General features: G+C 33.7%; 1 protein-coding gene across 2 annotated transcripts in view; it reads right to left on the reverse strand.

The window, feature by feature from the left end:
- Positions 1-16911, reverse strand: part of DACH2 (dachshund family transcription factor 2) — a 638422-nt gene that overhangs the window by 456849 nt on the left and 164662 nt on the right. Inside the window, exon 2 of one of the 2 annotated variants that reach the window (XM_069463457.1) lies at positions 11385-11423. The exons of the other annotated variant lie outside the window; for it this stretch is intronic. Within the exon in view, the coding sequence (XP_069319558.1) occupies positions 11385-11423 (39 nt within the window). The remainder of the gene's footprint in view (positions 1-11384; positions 11424-16911) is intronic. 2 annotated transcript variants of the gene reach the window in all.

Raw genomic sequence — 16911 nt, forward strand, 5'->3', positions numbered from 1 at the left:
TCAGAGACTTCTAGATATTAAGTGCTTTGCTTGTGATCATGAAGCTAGTTAATGGTCCAGTGAGGGACTGACTACAAATTTAGGCCTCCTACTGCTATAACAGCAAGAATATATTTTATGGAATATTAGTTTCAGAACCAAAAGGCCCCTTTAATTAAAACAGACTGGTAAACTTTCTATATAATATCTTCTCTTATGGATTCATAGAACAAATTAACAAATTATAGGCTCTGAAAGGACCTGCAATAAACACATTTGTTCATCTTTATTTAACCTCATCTTTCCCAAATTTATTTGACCCCAGAACCCTCTCTGAGGAAAATAAAATGAGCCCACAGTGATTCAGGAACTGATGATTAGTGTGTTGGAATGCAGGGTAGTGGGGCAGGTTGCAGATAAGACGTGTATGTTTGAGAGTTACACAATACATTTCTAAATCTATGCATGGCAATGTGTGTGGCTATAGACAACTGAGGCTTTTTGTTCTTTTCTTCCTAGATATTATTAGAGTATGGAACATATATGTATGGCAAGAGAATAAGGCTTATGCGCATTATCAGGATGATGGAAAATTTAGGGCACCAACAAGAAAATGAAACTGAGAGAGTTTATCTGACCCTTTTTCTTAGCCACCTCCAGCACTTGTTCAAGATTGAGAAGATCAAAAATTCCCCTAACCACTCCTAGGAGAAATGGTTGATTCTAGGATTGGGACAGGGAATATACAAGATGAGCCTGGAACATCTTCTAGTGCAAGAAAGTAAGGAAGTGCAGACAAAAAAATCTACAAATGTCGGGAGCGAACTGAAAGAGCTCCCAATGGCCAAAGCTGGAAAATTTTAAGCAATAAAATAAATATTATAGTACTACTGGATTATAACCTAAAGTATAAAATAAGCATTTATGAGTCTCTATTCATATAAATAAGTGATTAAACAAATAAATAGGGGAGAAAAGTCAAATCTCTTGTGCAGAAGAATTACAAATAATTTTGCACATAGTGACTGCCTTCCAAAGACTTACAAAGAGTACAACATAGAAAGAAAGAAAAACAAAGTACCTTTACAATGGAAAAACCTACAAACGCTATCTGAGCTAAGTGATCAAGGTCAACCTCAACAGTAATAAGTCATAATGATAGTATGTACCCTTGATATGATGTAATGAAAAGGCATTTTATCTCTGCGGTCTTCCTTTCAAAAACATACAACCCCAATTTAATTGTGGAAAAAAAAAAAACACTGGAAACCCCTAGTTGAGGGACATTCTACAAATATCTGACCAGTACTTCTCAAAACTGTCAAGATCATCAAAAGCAAAAAAAGAAAATGTCACAGTCAAGAGGAGACCTGAGGACTAAATGTAATGTGGTATCCTACATGCTAGAATGGAAAAAGAGCATTAGGGGAAAATAAGGTCTGAATAAAGTTATAAACTTTAATTAATAATAGTGTATCAATATTGGTTCATTAGTTGTGACAAATTGATTCACTAATTGTAAGATGCTAACAATACAAGAAACTGGGTACAGGGTATGTGGGAACTCTCTGTACAATCTTTACAATTCTTCTGTAAATTTAAAACTAATCTAAAATTAAAAGTTTATTTAAAAAAACACTACCTCTAGCCACTTTTGTGCCAAGCTTAATTTTATTTAAAAAAATGATTTTTAGCCCTATATTAACTGATGTCTAATTTAGTTTAAAAATTCGGAGACTTATTTTTGAAGAGGGAGAGCTAGACAAACATAAACTAAGTAAAGCACAATTTGTTTTTAATGCTACTAAAAAGTAAAATACAGTCATTTTTCAGTATCTGAGGGGAATTGGTTCCAGGACCCCTGAAGATACCGCAATCCATAAATGCTCAAGACTCTTATATTAATATAAAAATGGCATAGTATTTACATATAACCTTTGCATGTCCTCCCATATACTTTAAATCATCTCTAGATTACCTATAATACCTAATGCAATGTATATACTATGTAAATCATCATTGTCCTGAACTTATTTGTATTTATTTTATTGTTGCATTGTTTTATTGTTTGTTTTCAAATATTTTCAATCTTCAGATACAGGACCTGCAGATACGAAGGGCAGACTCTATATAGAGACAATTTTAAAATGAAATGTGTCAATTGAATGTCCTAAATCCCTTCACACAATGTTCTGAATGCAATTGGTCCTTTATTGCCAAATTTAATTCATGATAAAAAAAATAAAAATCTCTATCTTCTTTATACTTACGTTAGATACATCAATGTGATTGAATATGTATTGGTAAAACTTGCAGCATAAAAAACATAACATCACCGTTTTTAAAATTTAGACTAATTCCATTTTAAAGCACATAACAATACTGATCTTTTTACCAAATATATTACATTAATATACTGTTTGGCTAGAACTAGCCAGCTAAAAGGAAAATGTCCAAATGAAATGAAAATTTCAAAATGAAAATCAAAAAATATTATTTATATGTTTAAATAAAATATTTTCTATAAGAAGATTATTTTGTAATGATAAATCAGTTCAAAATGCTTTTAAATTCTCCTAATTGCAAAACATGGCTGCTATTATTGACAGGCTTCAATATTTCATGTTTTAATAGCTTGTACACATTTTTTAAAAAAACCTGGAACATTGTATACATCAAATGATCCAGCACTTTGTGTTATGAATTATGAATAATACATCATTTAGATAAATATATTGATTGAGCTACACATTTTTTTTTACATCTCAGCTTTTTCGAATGGGTTTATTTAAAAACAATATTTTTTACATTTTATTACTGATTCATTTCAAACTTGTCCTGTTTTGAACATTAAAATTAATTTAAAAACAAAAACTACAAATGATAATCTAAAGTAACAGCAGATCTTTGGAGTCCTAATACACTGGGAGGAGAGGAAGCCTTTGAGCAAGTGCTTTCTTTGTATTAAAACCTCAATGTTATCAAAAACAGAAAGCAGGACATGTCTTTAGGGCACTTCACATGTATCTGCAGGACTTTAGAGCACATTGCCATGGAACATAATTCCTTCAATAACTACAAACTAAAGAACAGCCATTTTGGCCTAATAGTCCCATTTTTTAACATTATTTTGTAGCAGTCATCAAGATGTATTACAAACCCTACCAATTTAGGGACAATGCATTGCCTTTTCAAATGCATTCATACTGGGTCTTAGAATCAACTCTGTTTTAGCAACTAATTAGTTACACTGAAAAACTTTTAAGAATAGGGCTATACAATTTTAGAAAATGTCACCACTCTCTTTGTAAATTAATGATCTGTTCCCCATTGCACAATAATAGGTGGTTGTCAGCCTTTCCTCTTTATCCTATCTCAGTCATTTAGTTAAATCTACCCTGCGCCCTCCAGAGAAATTCATGGTCTGTCACCCTACTCACTGGTGTCTAGATTTATGGATATTTTAGCAGTCCCTTCATTTTCACATCACTAGGCAACTCCTCAGAATTTAAAAGAAAGGACAGACGTCACCTGAACATTCAGATAAGTATCCTACTTCAAAAGTCCATTTTCTTTCTGTAATTCCACTTTGCTTTCATTTTTAAAGAAACACAAAGCCTCAGACCTAACGTATTGTACCTTCACATTATTAAATGTAACATGCCGAACATTACTTATTATGCTACACATGGCTAAGAAATTTTAGTATTCACAGGATTATGGTAATTAAGTCTTCTTTCACTTTGGGTGATGTGACACTTGCTTGACTATAATGTCACTCCACTTAAAGTCTGTGTAAACAACATTATCTTAGTCACTCTGTATTACATTTCCAACTGTGAGCAAAATTACAAGGTCAGAGTGGACAAGAATGTAGGTAATCCCAAGGAAATATCTTGCAAATGACTTGATCAAGGTTCAAACTCAGTTTTCAATAATAACAAAAAATATTTTAGAGTAATATTATAGTATTATTATCTAGAGACCATCTGTGGCAAAGCACATGGGTATTCTTGAAGTCAGTGGTAAAGACAAAAGTGTCTATGATTTTGATGTTTTGTGGATAAAAGATAACAAATGTTTGCCAGGGCTTCATTCAGAGTAACAAAAGTGAGGATACTCAATAAGGAGCAGTATATAGAATAACTGCAATTTATTTTGCAAATAAAGATCCATCAATGTCTCAAATACATACAATATTTTTTAGATACATAAGTGATAAAGGCCATACAACAATTCTTGTATTTCCTCCTTTCCTGTTGATTTTTTATAAATACTGAGAAGCCATGATGTTTACTTTTTTAAAAAGGAGAGTACTGATTTCCCAAAAGTCTCATCAGTCTCTTAGTGAACTATGTCCAAGAAGTGTTGTCTTGAAAATGCTCTGACCTACACCTTTGAAACTAGCAAAAAGGGTTTTGGGATACCTTGTGTTTTAAGTGATTTATGTAGCGCTTATTGAAAAAGCAAGATAACCTGATTAAATCTCAACATAGGAAAGATAGGATCTGGGCAAAAATAATCTAGATTATCTTGGCAGAAGTTTTTCTTCACTGAACTAGTGGAAGTGACACAATAAACAAAATAGTGGTTTTTAGAGTATGCTCAAACTGCAAATGTGTGTCAATTAGAAAAACTAGCAATGAAAGATCTTAAATACGGGACCAACAGACAGTTCACAAATAGGCCAAAGTGGGTAAAAACCCTTAAAAACAACTTATGTGGGACTCTCTAGGCTTACTGTCACATTTGGCCAATACATACATGAATTGTATTAATCTGGAGATCATCTGAACAAAGTGTGAACCACAATTATTTTAATACCTGATGTTGAAACACCGTAGGAGGTTAATTCACTTCCTAGGAATGCCATATTCAGAACATTTCCCCAGGGCTATTAAAGAAAGAGAGGCCCCTAAAAGTGTCTTCATCACAAGAGATTAACTGATTTAGATTTTGTTTGCCAGAATTGCCACCTTTCATAAGTAGAAGCTTCGCTCACAACAAATGTTCTGTTCAAACAGGGTAAATATCCAGATCTTTCTAATAAAAAGTCTCTCCAAACACAAACTCCAATTACTTAAGAAATAGAGAATATACAGTATAGTCAACCTGAGTTCTCTCTCTACTTTAAGTAGTTAAGTAGTTATGTGCAGCATCATAAAATCAGTGCTGGAATCAAAAATTAAGTATGGTGAAAATATTTAATATTCTCTTCTCGGAAGAAAAATTGAAATATTCTGTCCTCTGAATCAAAAATGTGCATAGAAAGAGCTTGCAAGCAAACACAAAGTCATAACAAATAGTGGTTGACCTTTCATTGTATTTCAGCATTTGTAATATAATACTTCAGAGTGGGAAAACCTGAGATGAATTCAAGATGGTGTGTTGCCACTGTCTAGTCCTTATAATGCTGAGATCGTGCTCCCGTCTTCTCCCCCACCATGCACTCCCACCTGTTCTTGAATTAGAAGAAACATAAACATAAGTAAGGTAAACTCATGATCCTACCTGAGCCAGAGAGTGTTAGGACAGTTTTCACAAATTGATGAAATTTGATTTTATCTTTATGTTTTATTCACAATCAGTAAGTTATAGCTTCAAGGAAAAGGGAAGATATGTATCATAGATCAAAGGTTATAGTATTTCTCTAAGAGATTATTTATTCCAATACTCTAATTAAAAGACACAGCAACAAAGGTCCAAAGCCCCAGAGTTATTTGTAGGGTTGCTTTAAGTCCATGGATTTCTGACTCTTTTTTCCCCCAGAGCTCTTCCCGCTATATCATACTATCTCATCAAATGAGAGTTTATGAGAAAGCACTTTGTAACCTGGGAAATACTTCACAAATATAAAAATGGTATTTTATGCTTATCTGAACTATATATGTTTTAAAATGAAGCATAATTACACAAATAGTAAACACTGTTATGTGTGCTAAGTGATCAGAATCATCTGTACGGGTATAATCATGAGAATCCATAAAAATATTTTTTTTTCTTTAAAGGGATTGCTATTAAAATAAAAATTTCTGCTACACTGGCAATAATATGAGGAAATGGGAACTCTTGTATAATGCTGGTGGGAGGGTAAATAAAAACACCTTTGGAAACCAATTAAAACTGAAGATGTCCATAGCCCACAACCCCACAATTGCACTTCTAGGTTTATACCCTAGAAAAATACTCCCACTGGGGCACAAGACATTATGCCCATTGTAGCACTCTTTGTAATAATGAAAAATTGGAAACAATCTAAATATCCACTGATATAGAAAAGAACAATCGAACTGGTATATCCACACAAAGAAATAATATAGTAGACAATTAATAAATGAACTAGACTGAGCATGGTGGCTCACACCTGTAATCCTAGTATTTTTGGAGGCCAAGGTAGAAGGATCACCAGAAATTAGAGACCAGCCTGGGCAACAGAGTGAGACCTCATCTCTACAAAAAATAGAAAAATCATCCAGGCATGGTGACACATGCCTATAGTCCCAGCTACTCAAGAGGCTGAGGCAAGAAGATCACTTGAGCCTAGAAGTTTGAGGTTGCTGTGAGCTGTGATGAGGCCAGTGTTCTCCAGTCTGGTGACTGAGCAACATGCTGCCTCAAAATAAATAAATAAGTAGTAAACAATAAAAATATACATGAATTAGATGTACATGTATCAACATGAATAAATCTGAAAAATATAATGTAAAAACAATTACAAAAGGTTAGTACAGTATCATACCATTTAGGTACATTTCAAAACCACAGAAGTCAATACTGCATGTTGTTCATACATAAATACACACACAATTTAAAATCACATAGCAATGATACACACTGATTTTAAGATAGCGTTTACCATTGATGGGTGGAGTAGAAAGGAAATTATTGTTAGTCATAACATTAATGTTTTAAAGATAGAAAATCTTTTTCATTGATCTCTGAATCAAATGTAGCAAAATGTAGAGCTGGATATTGGTCCACAGATGTCTCTCATTATTTCCTGCTCTTTTTTTTTTCCTGCTTTATTTGAACCTTTTTTTAATTAATCTTGATGATTTATTGCACTATCAAAATGATGCCACGAAAATTGATTTTGGAACAGAAATGTCATTTTTCAGTAAGTCATATATATACACACACACACACACACACACACATATATATATGTATATATATATATATATAAAATAAGATGTTTTAGTAGTCTGATTCCAGTTGGCAGGCTATAAAATATATACATTGGTCCAAAGCATGTGAGCTTTGAAATCAAACTGCCTTGATTTAAATTCTGTCTCTGGTATTTGTAGGCTGTACGACCTTGGATAAGTCACTTAACCTTCTCTGTGCCTCAGCATCACCATCTGTAAAACAAGTATCGTAATAATGCACTACCTTATACGGTTGTTATGATGATTAAATGAACTAATACATGAAAAATCACCTGAAATCATGTTTGATAAATGTTACATATTATTATGTCATGGTGTTAGAGAAGGAAAATAGGAGACAGGGCTGAGAATGGATGCAGGGGCTTGAAAATTGGGTGCAGGTAATAAAGTAAACAACTTTAAACAAAAGCAGTTGATAACCGCAGGGAAGAACTGGCCTCAACTGGCTTGTCAACTAACTCTGTCACCTTACATGAACTTTGGCTAATTACAATATAATTCACATCTCAGTTTTAAAATTTCTCTGCCCTTGAAATCACCATTCCGAGTCAGCCAAATAAAGTATGAAAACAGGAGAGAACCCAATTCTAGAAATTACTACCCAAATTCTTAGTAAAAGCCAACCCCTTGGCCTTGAATATTCTTCCCCTCGATTAGTAAAACTACAAAAGATTTAAAACCACTTTTGCCCAGTACAGCTACTCTCTTTTGAGCCTGCCCACTCTCCTTCCTGAGAGCATACTTTCGCTTTCAATAAAAAGCTGTCACTTGCTTGGCTTATGTGGTGTGTCCTGAAATTCTTTTACTGATGAACACTAAGAATTTGGAAAAACCTCCACCTGGAGGCCACTAACACTGGCAAAAGAAAAGGACTCATTTTTCATTGAAATTTTATCCTCAATTACCTTATTTGTATTCCTACACTGGTCAAATGCATCAAATGATCACTCACTTCTTATATTTTCTACCTTTAAGGAGAAACCAATTAACTAAAAATCCCCAGTTTTAGTTTTTAATTAATATGCTAATTAGTTAGCATAGTTAAACATATTTTATCCCTATCATGCAACAGATTACTTGTGGTCGAAGCTATCTGATGATCTGGAAAGGACAGCACTGTCTACCCAAATTTTATTTAAGTAAACAACTGTTTTGCACATTGTCATATGTGTTGACTAGTTGTCCAACAATTTCTCAATCTTTCATATTCATGCTAAATCTGCAACTATAACAATTTGTCCAGAAATAAGTTTTTCTTTAGTTCATTTAGGATTAGAGATTGTGTATTTATTACCTTCTCTTCCTTTTTTTACTTTTCTTTTTAAAGTTCTCGAATTTCTTATCAGAAATGACAATGTTAATTTACCATCCTGACTAAAGATTTATGGTGCCGATAATAGGGGTCGTTAAAGCAGGTTTAGCAGTGAGGTGTTTTCTTTTTCTTTTTCTTTTTTTTCTAGAGAGATTGGAATTTAATTGTTTCCTTTTTAGACAAATATGCTTTTGGATTGCCAGTGATGAAAGGGGCATACAGATGTCAAAAGCATTGTAGCACGGTGGGATTACGTGCTAAGCTCCAGGGCAGGACAGACAAACAAGCAAAGTCTCAGATCAGTCAAACAGTTACCTCTTACTAAATCTCAGATGTCCAACTTTTGTTTTATCTTTGCCAATGCCTATCAAAAGTTCAAATGAAGTTTTGTTGTGTTAACTACTTACATTTCTTTTATATCTTATTTTAACCATTTGTAAAAATAAAGGAATTTCTGTAGATAGAATTGGGAATTTGTTTAAAGGCAAGCCTATTTAAAATAAAACAACACATGCTATACACATGGCTTTCTTCCTATCAAAGCAAAACAAATTCGGCTTTAAATAGAAACCTTAATTATATTATGTGACGGGAACTATATTTAAATATTTTCTTTTGGACATTGCAGTAATAATCTGTTTCACATTGCATTTCATTGATAACATGAAAGCAAAAAAATCATAATTTTATTTTAATTTTCAAATAACTTTAAGAGAAAACTATATTGGCTATTTCTATGTAGTAAAAAAAATCATGAAGTGCATAACCACCATTTGGAACACCAGAAGAATTATTTATAAAAATTCCGCTTATTAGTTATTTATTTTACATGAATTTTCCATCATCAAGAGCTTCAGGTGCATTTATAACAAACTGTGACTTTATTTGTAATTGCAGTACCTTGAGGATTTATAATTGAGAGCGGAGGTCACAAACTGACAGCCCATGGGCTAGATTCAGATCCCAGATAGATTTTGTTTTGCCTGCACAGTGTTGCTATTTTTTTTTCTTTGTTACTTTTTATTGAGTTAGTTACCAACATTTAAGAATTGGAGAATATCATATAAATATCTGTATTCCCAGCTTCTTTTAAAATGTTCAGATATTAACAACACTGAGCCAGCATTCCCACATGGTAGCAATCAGCAGAGCTGAGTAATAACCACCACTTTGGGAAAAAACATATACTCTCTAGTTCCCCATAGTCCCTACTACTCCCTATTGCTTCTGGTCTTTCATTTATGTTATCAGCTCTGCCTCAGTAGGCATTAGAGTTTGCGACTCTCCTGGTTTCTCTATAGTTTATGTGAGTGATTTAATAATACACATACTTTCAAAAACACTTCATGTTTTTTTCAGATTGAAGTAAATGTAAAATATTATTACATATATATGTACATATATGTGTTTTGATAATCCAGAAATAAATCTATATAAACCACTGTTATATTTAATGAAAAGAGAAGTTGACATTAATTTACATGTCATTTTTCTAGGAAAATAAATATAAAATGAAAGCCAGTCTCAATGCTTGAATTCAACTGAATTCATATAAAATTAGAAACACTTTCAATATTCAAACCTAAGCTAAAAATTCAATCCAATTAAAGTTTTTCTGTTAAAAATCATTCATTAATAAAATCTAGTGTGTTCTAGTCTCTCCAGCATTGATGTCACAATCTAATAGAAAGTTTAGCACTTAAGGAGGCACATCCACTGCTTCAGGTCACTTGGGTATTATTTAGTGTGCATGATATTTAAAACTAACTTTCAGTACAGAAAACGTCCCAGATATTAGAAACACCACCTTAGTGATGTTTTACGTTTTATGCTGAAAACCCAGAATAAATCTCATGGTGTGGTCCCCATCCTTCCACAGTTCAGTGACATTTTTCTTATATTTTTCTATAAGAAAATATGGATAAAACCTGCATCTGAGGCAGCCCTAAAGGAAAGGGAAAAAAATCACCAAAATGTGATGTAACCAGAGAAGGGTATGTGGAAGAGAAGAGGGGAGATTATTGCCAGGCACTATCAAAATGTACTTTAGAATTATTTGTTACCCTCTTTTTCCTTTGTCTCTAAGTCACTTCCCATTCTTTTTCCCATTACAACCTAAATGGCCTAGGCCTGAAATGATATCCTATCTCTGATTGCAATTTAACTGGAATTTTCATAGATACTTTAGCTGGTTTCAAGTTCAAGTGTAAATATTCTTAGATTTCCAAATATTTTTTAAAAATATATTCTTAGAAGAAAAATAATTTAAAATATTTTAGAACCAGTAGCATGCCTACAACATAAATTCGTGCCTAATGCTTAGAATGACTCAGAAGATTAGAAGGCCAGGTTCTTTTCCATATTGCTGTAGCACACTTAATATCCTGTGCTGCCCTGCAAAAGTGAATGTACCTTCCTAAGTATTCCAAAGCAAAGAATAGGGTGGGCATCTGAATTACCTTCCCATTATTTTCCACAGATGTCATGGTTTTTATGTCAGTAACCCTCAGTCAACCCCCATCCGTTTTGCAGCCTTTCTCTAACTTCTCCTTTAGTTCTCATGGAGGGAGTTACTCCCTGTCTCTGGAAACCATTTCCCCACTGTATGGTCCTGGGATCCACTTCTGGTTAGTAGATATAAATGATCACTAACTGGCAATAGTGAAACTGTGGAGACCCCAATTAACTAGAATCTCCAAATGTATGGACAGGTTCTAATTAGCTATTTGGATTTGATTTTTCCTATTATTACTAACTAAGGATCAAGCAAGATTCAACATTCGATGCTGAAAATTTTAAATGGCTCTACTTTCCTACCTTAGTAAGTATATACAGGGAACAAGATTATGGAAATTTGGCTAAATCTGTACAGGCTCCAGGACATTCCCAGGAAGTTGATTTTTAAAAAATAAATACATAAATACCTGTTAACAGCTTGTTTTCTTGTCATTTGCCTCTTCCTTCTAAAAGGAGAGTGTAGCAAAAAATAAATAAATAAAACTGGTTAATTGAGAGTTCTAGTTAGTTAGCTTCCAATTAATCAAGGCTTTATTATATTTCACAAAAAAATCTTCTTAAATTCTGCAGAAATTTTAGATAGGTTACACACAATGACACACCAGCAGGGAAGAGCACAAAGAAGGTAGGAAAGCCTGAATTGCTATTAGATAGTGTTTTAAATATACGAATAATGTTATTACATTGCTAGTCTAATCCCCACTGAGTAAAGAATAATGTGAAATGTCATGTGGTTTAGGGCTTTTCTATATATGAAGGCAAAGAAATAAGGTTGTAGACTTCTGTTAAAGAAAATGGCCTCGGGTCGTAACAATTCCAAAAAAAATTCAGCAATATTAAGTCTCTTCCTTTGCTCTCAAGTGCCTTCTTTCCCATCCCATTGGGTATTCCAATATTTTGGGGGTAAAAGTCCCCTTATAATTTTTTTCTCATTTTTTATTTGTCCAACAGGATGATGAAATACGCCAATATCAATGTTGTGCTTATTTCCTAAACATGGAGCCATTAATCACACAGCTCACTATAAACTTATTTGTGGAGCAATGCTGAATTATCTTACATCTTCCCTACAAGGGTTGCACATGCACACACACACACACACACACACACACAGTAATACACACATACATACAAAAGAAATTAAACACATACAAAAGAGATTGATTTAAAAAAACCCACATAATTAGCTTAGTTAACAAAATAGCAATTCTTTCCAGCAGTGTAGTAATTCCCGGTGTTCTCTAGCCTTTTAATATAGAACAATGAAACCTAAAATGACATGCTAAAAAAAAAAAAAAAAAACTACAAGGACTATAATCTGGCTCTTTTGAGCCTTAGTGTGCTTCTTAGTAGTACAGAAACAGGAACTACCCTGTAATGACCACTATAAATATATGTGGTTGTTTCATCAGCCCTTTGTAATCTCTTCTTAAAATGGACTTTTTGGTTTTGTTTTGTCTGTTTGTTTTCTCTTGAAAAGAAACTGCTTCTCTGCTCAAAGCCTATAGAAAAATGTCTAAATAAATAAATGCAAACATGTATCTGGTGTTGCTATGGAGAAGATGTTAGAGTGAAGGTGAGACTTTTTTCACCTACTCTTATATTCTGTCACTTCACTGTAACAACTATTTCATTTTTCTTTAAAGTTCACTCACTCAACCTCTTTTGAGATGATACATTTCTTAAATAGAATATAATCATGAACCAAGTCAACAGTAATGTATACTTCCTTAATCCAATGGGCTATGTATCACTGGATTTGAGGACTTTTTTTACCTATTATCAAAGATCTTCCCCCTTTTTTACTTATAAACCTTTTTAAACTCAACAGAAGTTTTTTGGCTATCACCATATGTATATAATTATACTAAGTTCCCCAAAATAAAAATCATTTATGTCTCCTATGGTATGAGCTTTGTAGATTTAAATTTAGACTGTGAAATTATTGACTCAAACATTCTTGTTTGAATTATTCAATAAATATATAAATTCACATGAATTAACTGACATTTTATTATGGATATAAAACTTTCTTAGAAAATTAGTATACCTTGATATTTGAAAACTTTTTATTTGTCTTGTTCAATGTAAGGAATATATTTTACACTACGGAGTAACACTAGCTATAACTCTAGGGCTTTAAGGCCTATGAGTTAAATACATATACTTTATTTTTTAACTTCTATGTAAAATGCAACTTCTATACTTCTGAATTTGTTCCTCTTGTGATGTCAACTAATTCATTTTTGTTTTCCTTATACTCTGCCAAATAATCAATGTTTTGGAAAATTTTATTCAACAAGAAGATGCTGCTGCTAATAGCATCAGCTCAGTATAGAATAGCTTATAATGTGAAGGAAATCATCTGGGTTTCCCTGGTGTTGGCCCAAAATCTTTCATATCCCCTCTAATTTTTCTTTGTCTTTTAAAGTTTCCTTTTTGCTGCCCTTTTCCATTTCTGAATTTGGCTATGAAATAAAAGTTATGAACAAAGGGCCTGAAGTTTACTAAAACTTTTCTGGCTGAAATATACATATGATCACATTCTAACAAAGCCCCTGACAAAAAGGGGTTACACGTAGTCAAGAACTATACTCAACATAGTCAGATACTATACTCAATATACCACTACCACCGTTACCAACTGAGGTCCTACAACATACGATGGTAAGTAGTAAGGATTCTCTACACAATGCACCAGCTCCATTCATTATCATGGTAGCACTTCATAAGGACATTGATTAACCTTATTGTAGAGAGAGACATTCCCCCTATGTATGAGTTTTAACTAGTAGGTGATTTTGCTCTGGCTGAGACTCAAGAGTGACCTTTATCAAAAAGTCCCAAAACAATAAATGTTGGCGTGGATGCGGAGAGACAGGAACACTCATACACTGCTGGTGGGACTGCAAACTAGTGCAACCTCTGTGGAAAGCAATATGGACATACCTTAAACAGATACAAGTAGACCTACCATTTGATCCAGCAATCCCATTATTGGGCATCTACCCCAAAGAACAAAAGACATTCTATAAAAAAGACATCTGCACCTGAATGTTTATAGCAACACAATTCACAATCACAAAGATGTGGAAACAACCCAAATGCCCACCAATACATGAGTGGATTAGTAAAATATGGTATATGTATACCATGGAGTATTACTTATCTATAAGAAATAATGGAGATATAGAATCTCTTATGTTCTCCTGGATAGAGTTGGAACCCATTCTACTAAGTGAAGTATCCCAAGAATGGAAAAACAAGCACCACATGTATTCACCATCAAATTGGTTTCCCTGATCATCACCTAAGTGCACATTCGGGAATAACACTAATCGGGTGTCGGGCAGATGTGGGGTGGGGGGAGGAGATGGGTGTATACCTACATGAGTGCGATGCACACTGTCTGGGGAATGGACATGCTTGAAGCTCTGACTCAGGGGCTGGGGGGCATGGGAAATATACATAATCTAAACGTTTGTACCCCCATAATATACTGAAATTAAAAAAGAAGGTAATAATTGAAAGCAGGCTGTATTTTAAATTAGTCAAGATTACTTTTACCCTGTACCACTGATAAATAAATTTTCACACTTTGATTCTTCCAGCTTGTGGCGTGTGAATGCAGAGCTCAACAAAGTTAATGGCATGGTAGTGATTGCTACCAGTGTGTCCATCTTTGATTGGAGTCAATTTAGTAAAAGCAGCAGAGACATGGAATTCTCACTTTTGAAATCTAACTTAGACCACAGAATCTAATTTAATAAAACAGAGAAACAGCATACAAAACACATGACAAGAGGCAATAAAATACACAAAGGTAAGGAGTCCAGTTAAAAACTCAAACTTATTGAATTTAAGTATTTTAGTACTTTTTAAGGACAGATTGAAAATTCAATATCAAATATCACATATTAAGTCCAACCTCTGATGTGAAGGAAGCTAAAGAGAGTGCTCCTTTCACTAATTCTTCAAACAGGGGAAAGTACTTAAAACAGCATTTTAAAGATAGAGTCAACCTTTGAGATTATCTACTACAGTGGATTTCACATGTGCATAGTAGAAGGCAAGACAAAGGGGAGTGATTCCCCTAAATCTATCCTTTCAGTTAGTGCAGCTCTTCTTTTCCCTATGTCATACACTGGGGTGCCTGAACTGGTTTGGTTAACTATCCGTCACCAACACCATTTAACACATGAGGACATTTGTCCCTGAGAGAGATGTTCAGTTATTTGGCTAAGTTCATAGACCAAATTGGTGGCAGAAGTCTACTGACTTCTAAATCACAGCTACTAGAAATTTGTCACCCTACTTTTTCTACTGTATGTTAAGAAACCACTTTTTGAACTCTCCCTTTCATAGACTGTAATATCTGTTTTATCATCATGGTTACATAATAAGGTTGATAGACATTATGTACACATTTAGATAGTAGAAGAGACAAGATTTGTGGATCCTTTGATCACTAGACTAGTGTTCTTTTTATACTACACTGCTTTTAAAGCAGAGGCTATAAACTGGCAAGCCAGGCCAGTCAAATATATCTTGTTTGTCTGCACAGAGCTTTGAATATCTGGAAATTTTACATAAAATCTGAATTTCAAAGTTCTCGAAAAAGAGGTATCTGGCAATACGGTTCCACATACTTACTGGCTCAGCATGACTAGAAAAAGTAGGGAAACAATGGCTATTCCATAGACAGAGTATGCACTCTGCTGTTCCCCAGTTCCCATAATTTCTTATGGCCTTACACCTGGCTCTCTTAATGAATTTATGTTATCTTCCCAGTCCCAGTAGGAATTTCAGTTTCATGGCTGCTATTTTAAAGTTTGCGAGTATCATTTACCCAAACATTAGTCAATTTTCCCAAAGAAAGCATGCGATTTCTGGAAACTTCCATATGTGTGTAAACAGCTATTGATTGAAGAGTGCCCTAAAAGTTCTGGATAATTTATCTGCCTAAAAAATCAGATGAACTTTCTTTAATGAAGAAAGACAAGCCTTTGACCCTTGATGTTAACACCATTGCTTATAGAAAGGCACGTAAAGCAAGTTGTGTTAGATAAAAATAGATTGAATAAGAAACAAACTCTGATTACATGCACAGAAACATATCATTCAATAAGAGCAGTAGTCATATATTTAAAATTCTAAAAAATCAATAAAACTGTTTCCTATCCTTTGAAATGGGAGTCAGCTGTTAATTTGATGTATACTGCCATATTTTGGGGACTACTAAATTAGGCTTTAGCTGTTCCTTACACAGATAAGATCTTTTAATCATGTAATTTGTTTTTCTGGCCCAATACAAGAAACATAATGTTTATTTGGGAAAAATGTAATACATAAATAGAGGGTAAGTGATCAGTGCCTCCCCAACCCCCTCAGACATCATCAGTTGGGGATAAATTGCCAGCAAATATGTGTTGTTAAACTCCTACAAGTTATCGTTGGAGACATGACCAAATCGTGTTAACTGTAGCATTCCCATTGTTTGAACTTTTAGGGGGATTTCCTCACTCTTAGTTGATAACTTTATTCATCTTATAAGACAAGCCTTGCTCCATAGCCGCTGGTATAAAGCTATTTAATCTATTTGGGAATCCTGAAAATTCTTTGGCAAGCAAGTATGTTAAAAGAAAAAGAAGCTGAAAATAGCTTTCATTTTAAAAGTATAAAAATACTAGCCTGAACATTTCAGGCCTATTTTAGTTTCTAGAAAGTATATGTAACCAAATGTTTGTACCCCCATAACATTCTGAAATAAAAAATAAAATAAAATAAAATTACTGCTTCCCCATCTGCTAACTTAGGGCTGTATCTAATACGCTCCTCTATCAATGTATACATTTCTCTCTCTCCCTAAAATATTATATTCACACTATGAGTTTAGTCTTGCTAATAAGCACACATGATTAGAATGCATAACGG

Source organism: Eulemur rufifrons, chromosome 30 (genome assembly GCF_041146395.1).
Source record: "Eulemur rufifrons isolate Redbay chromosome 30, OSU_ERuf_1, whole genome shotgun sequence".
Classification (NCBI taxonomy): Eukaryota; Metazoa; Chordata; class Mammalia; order Primates; family Lemuridae; genus Eulemur; species Eulemur rufifrons.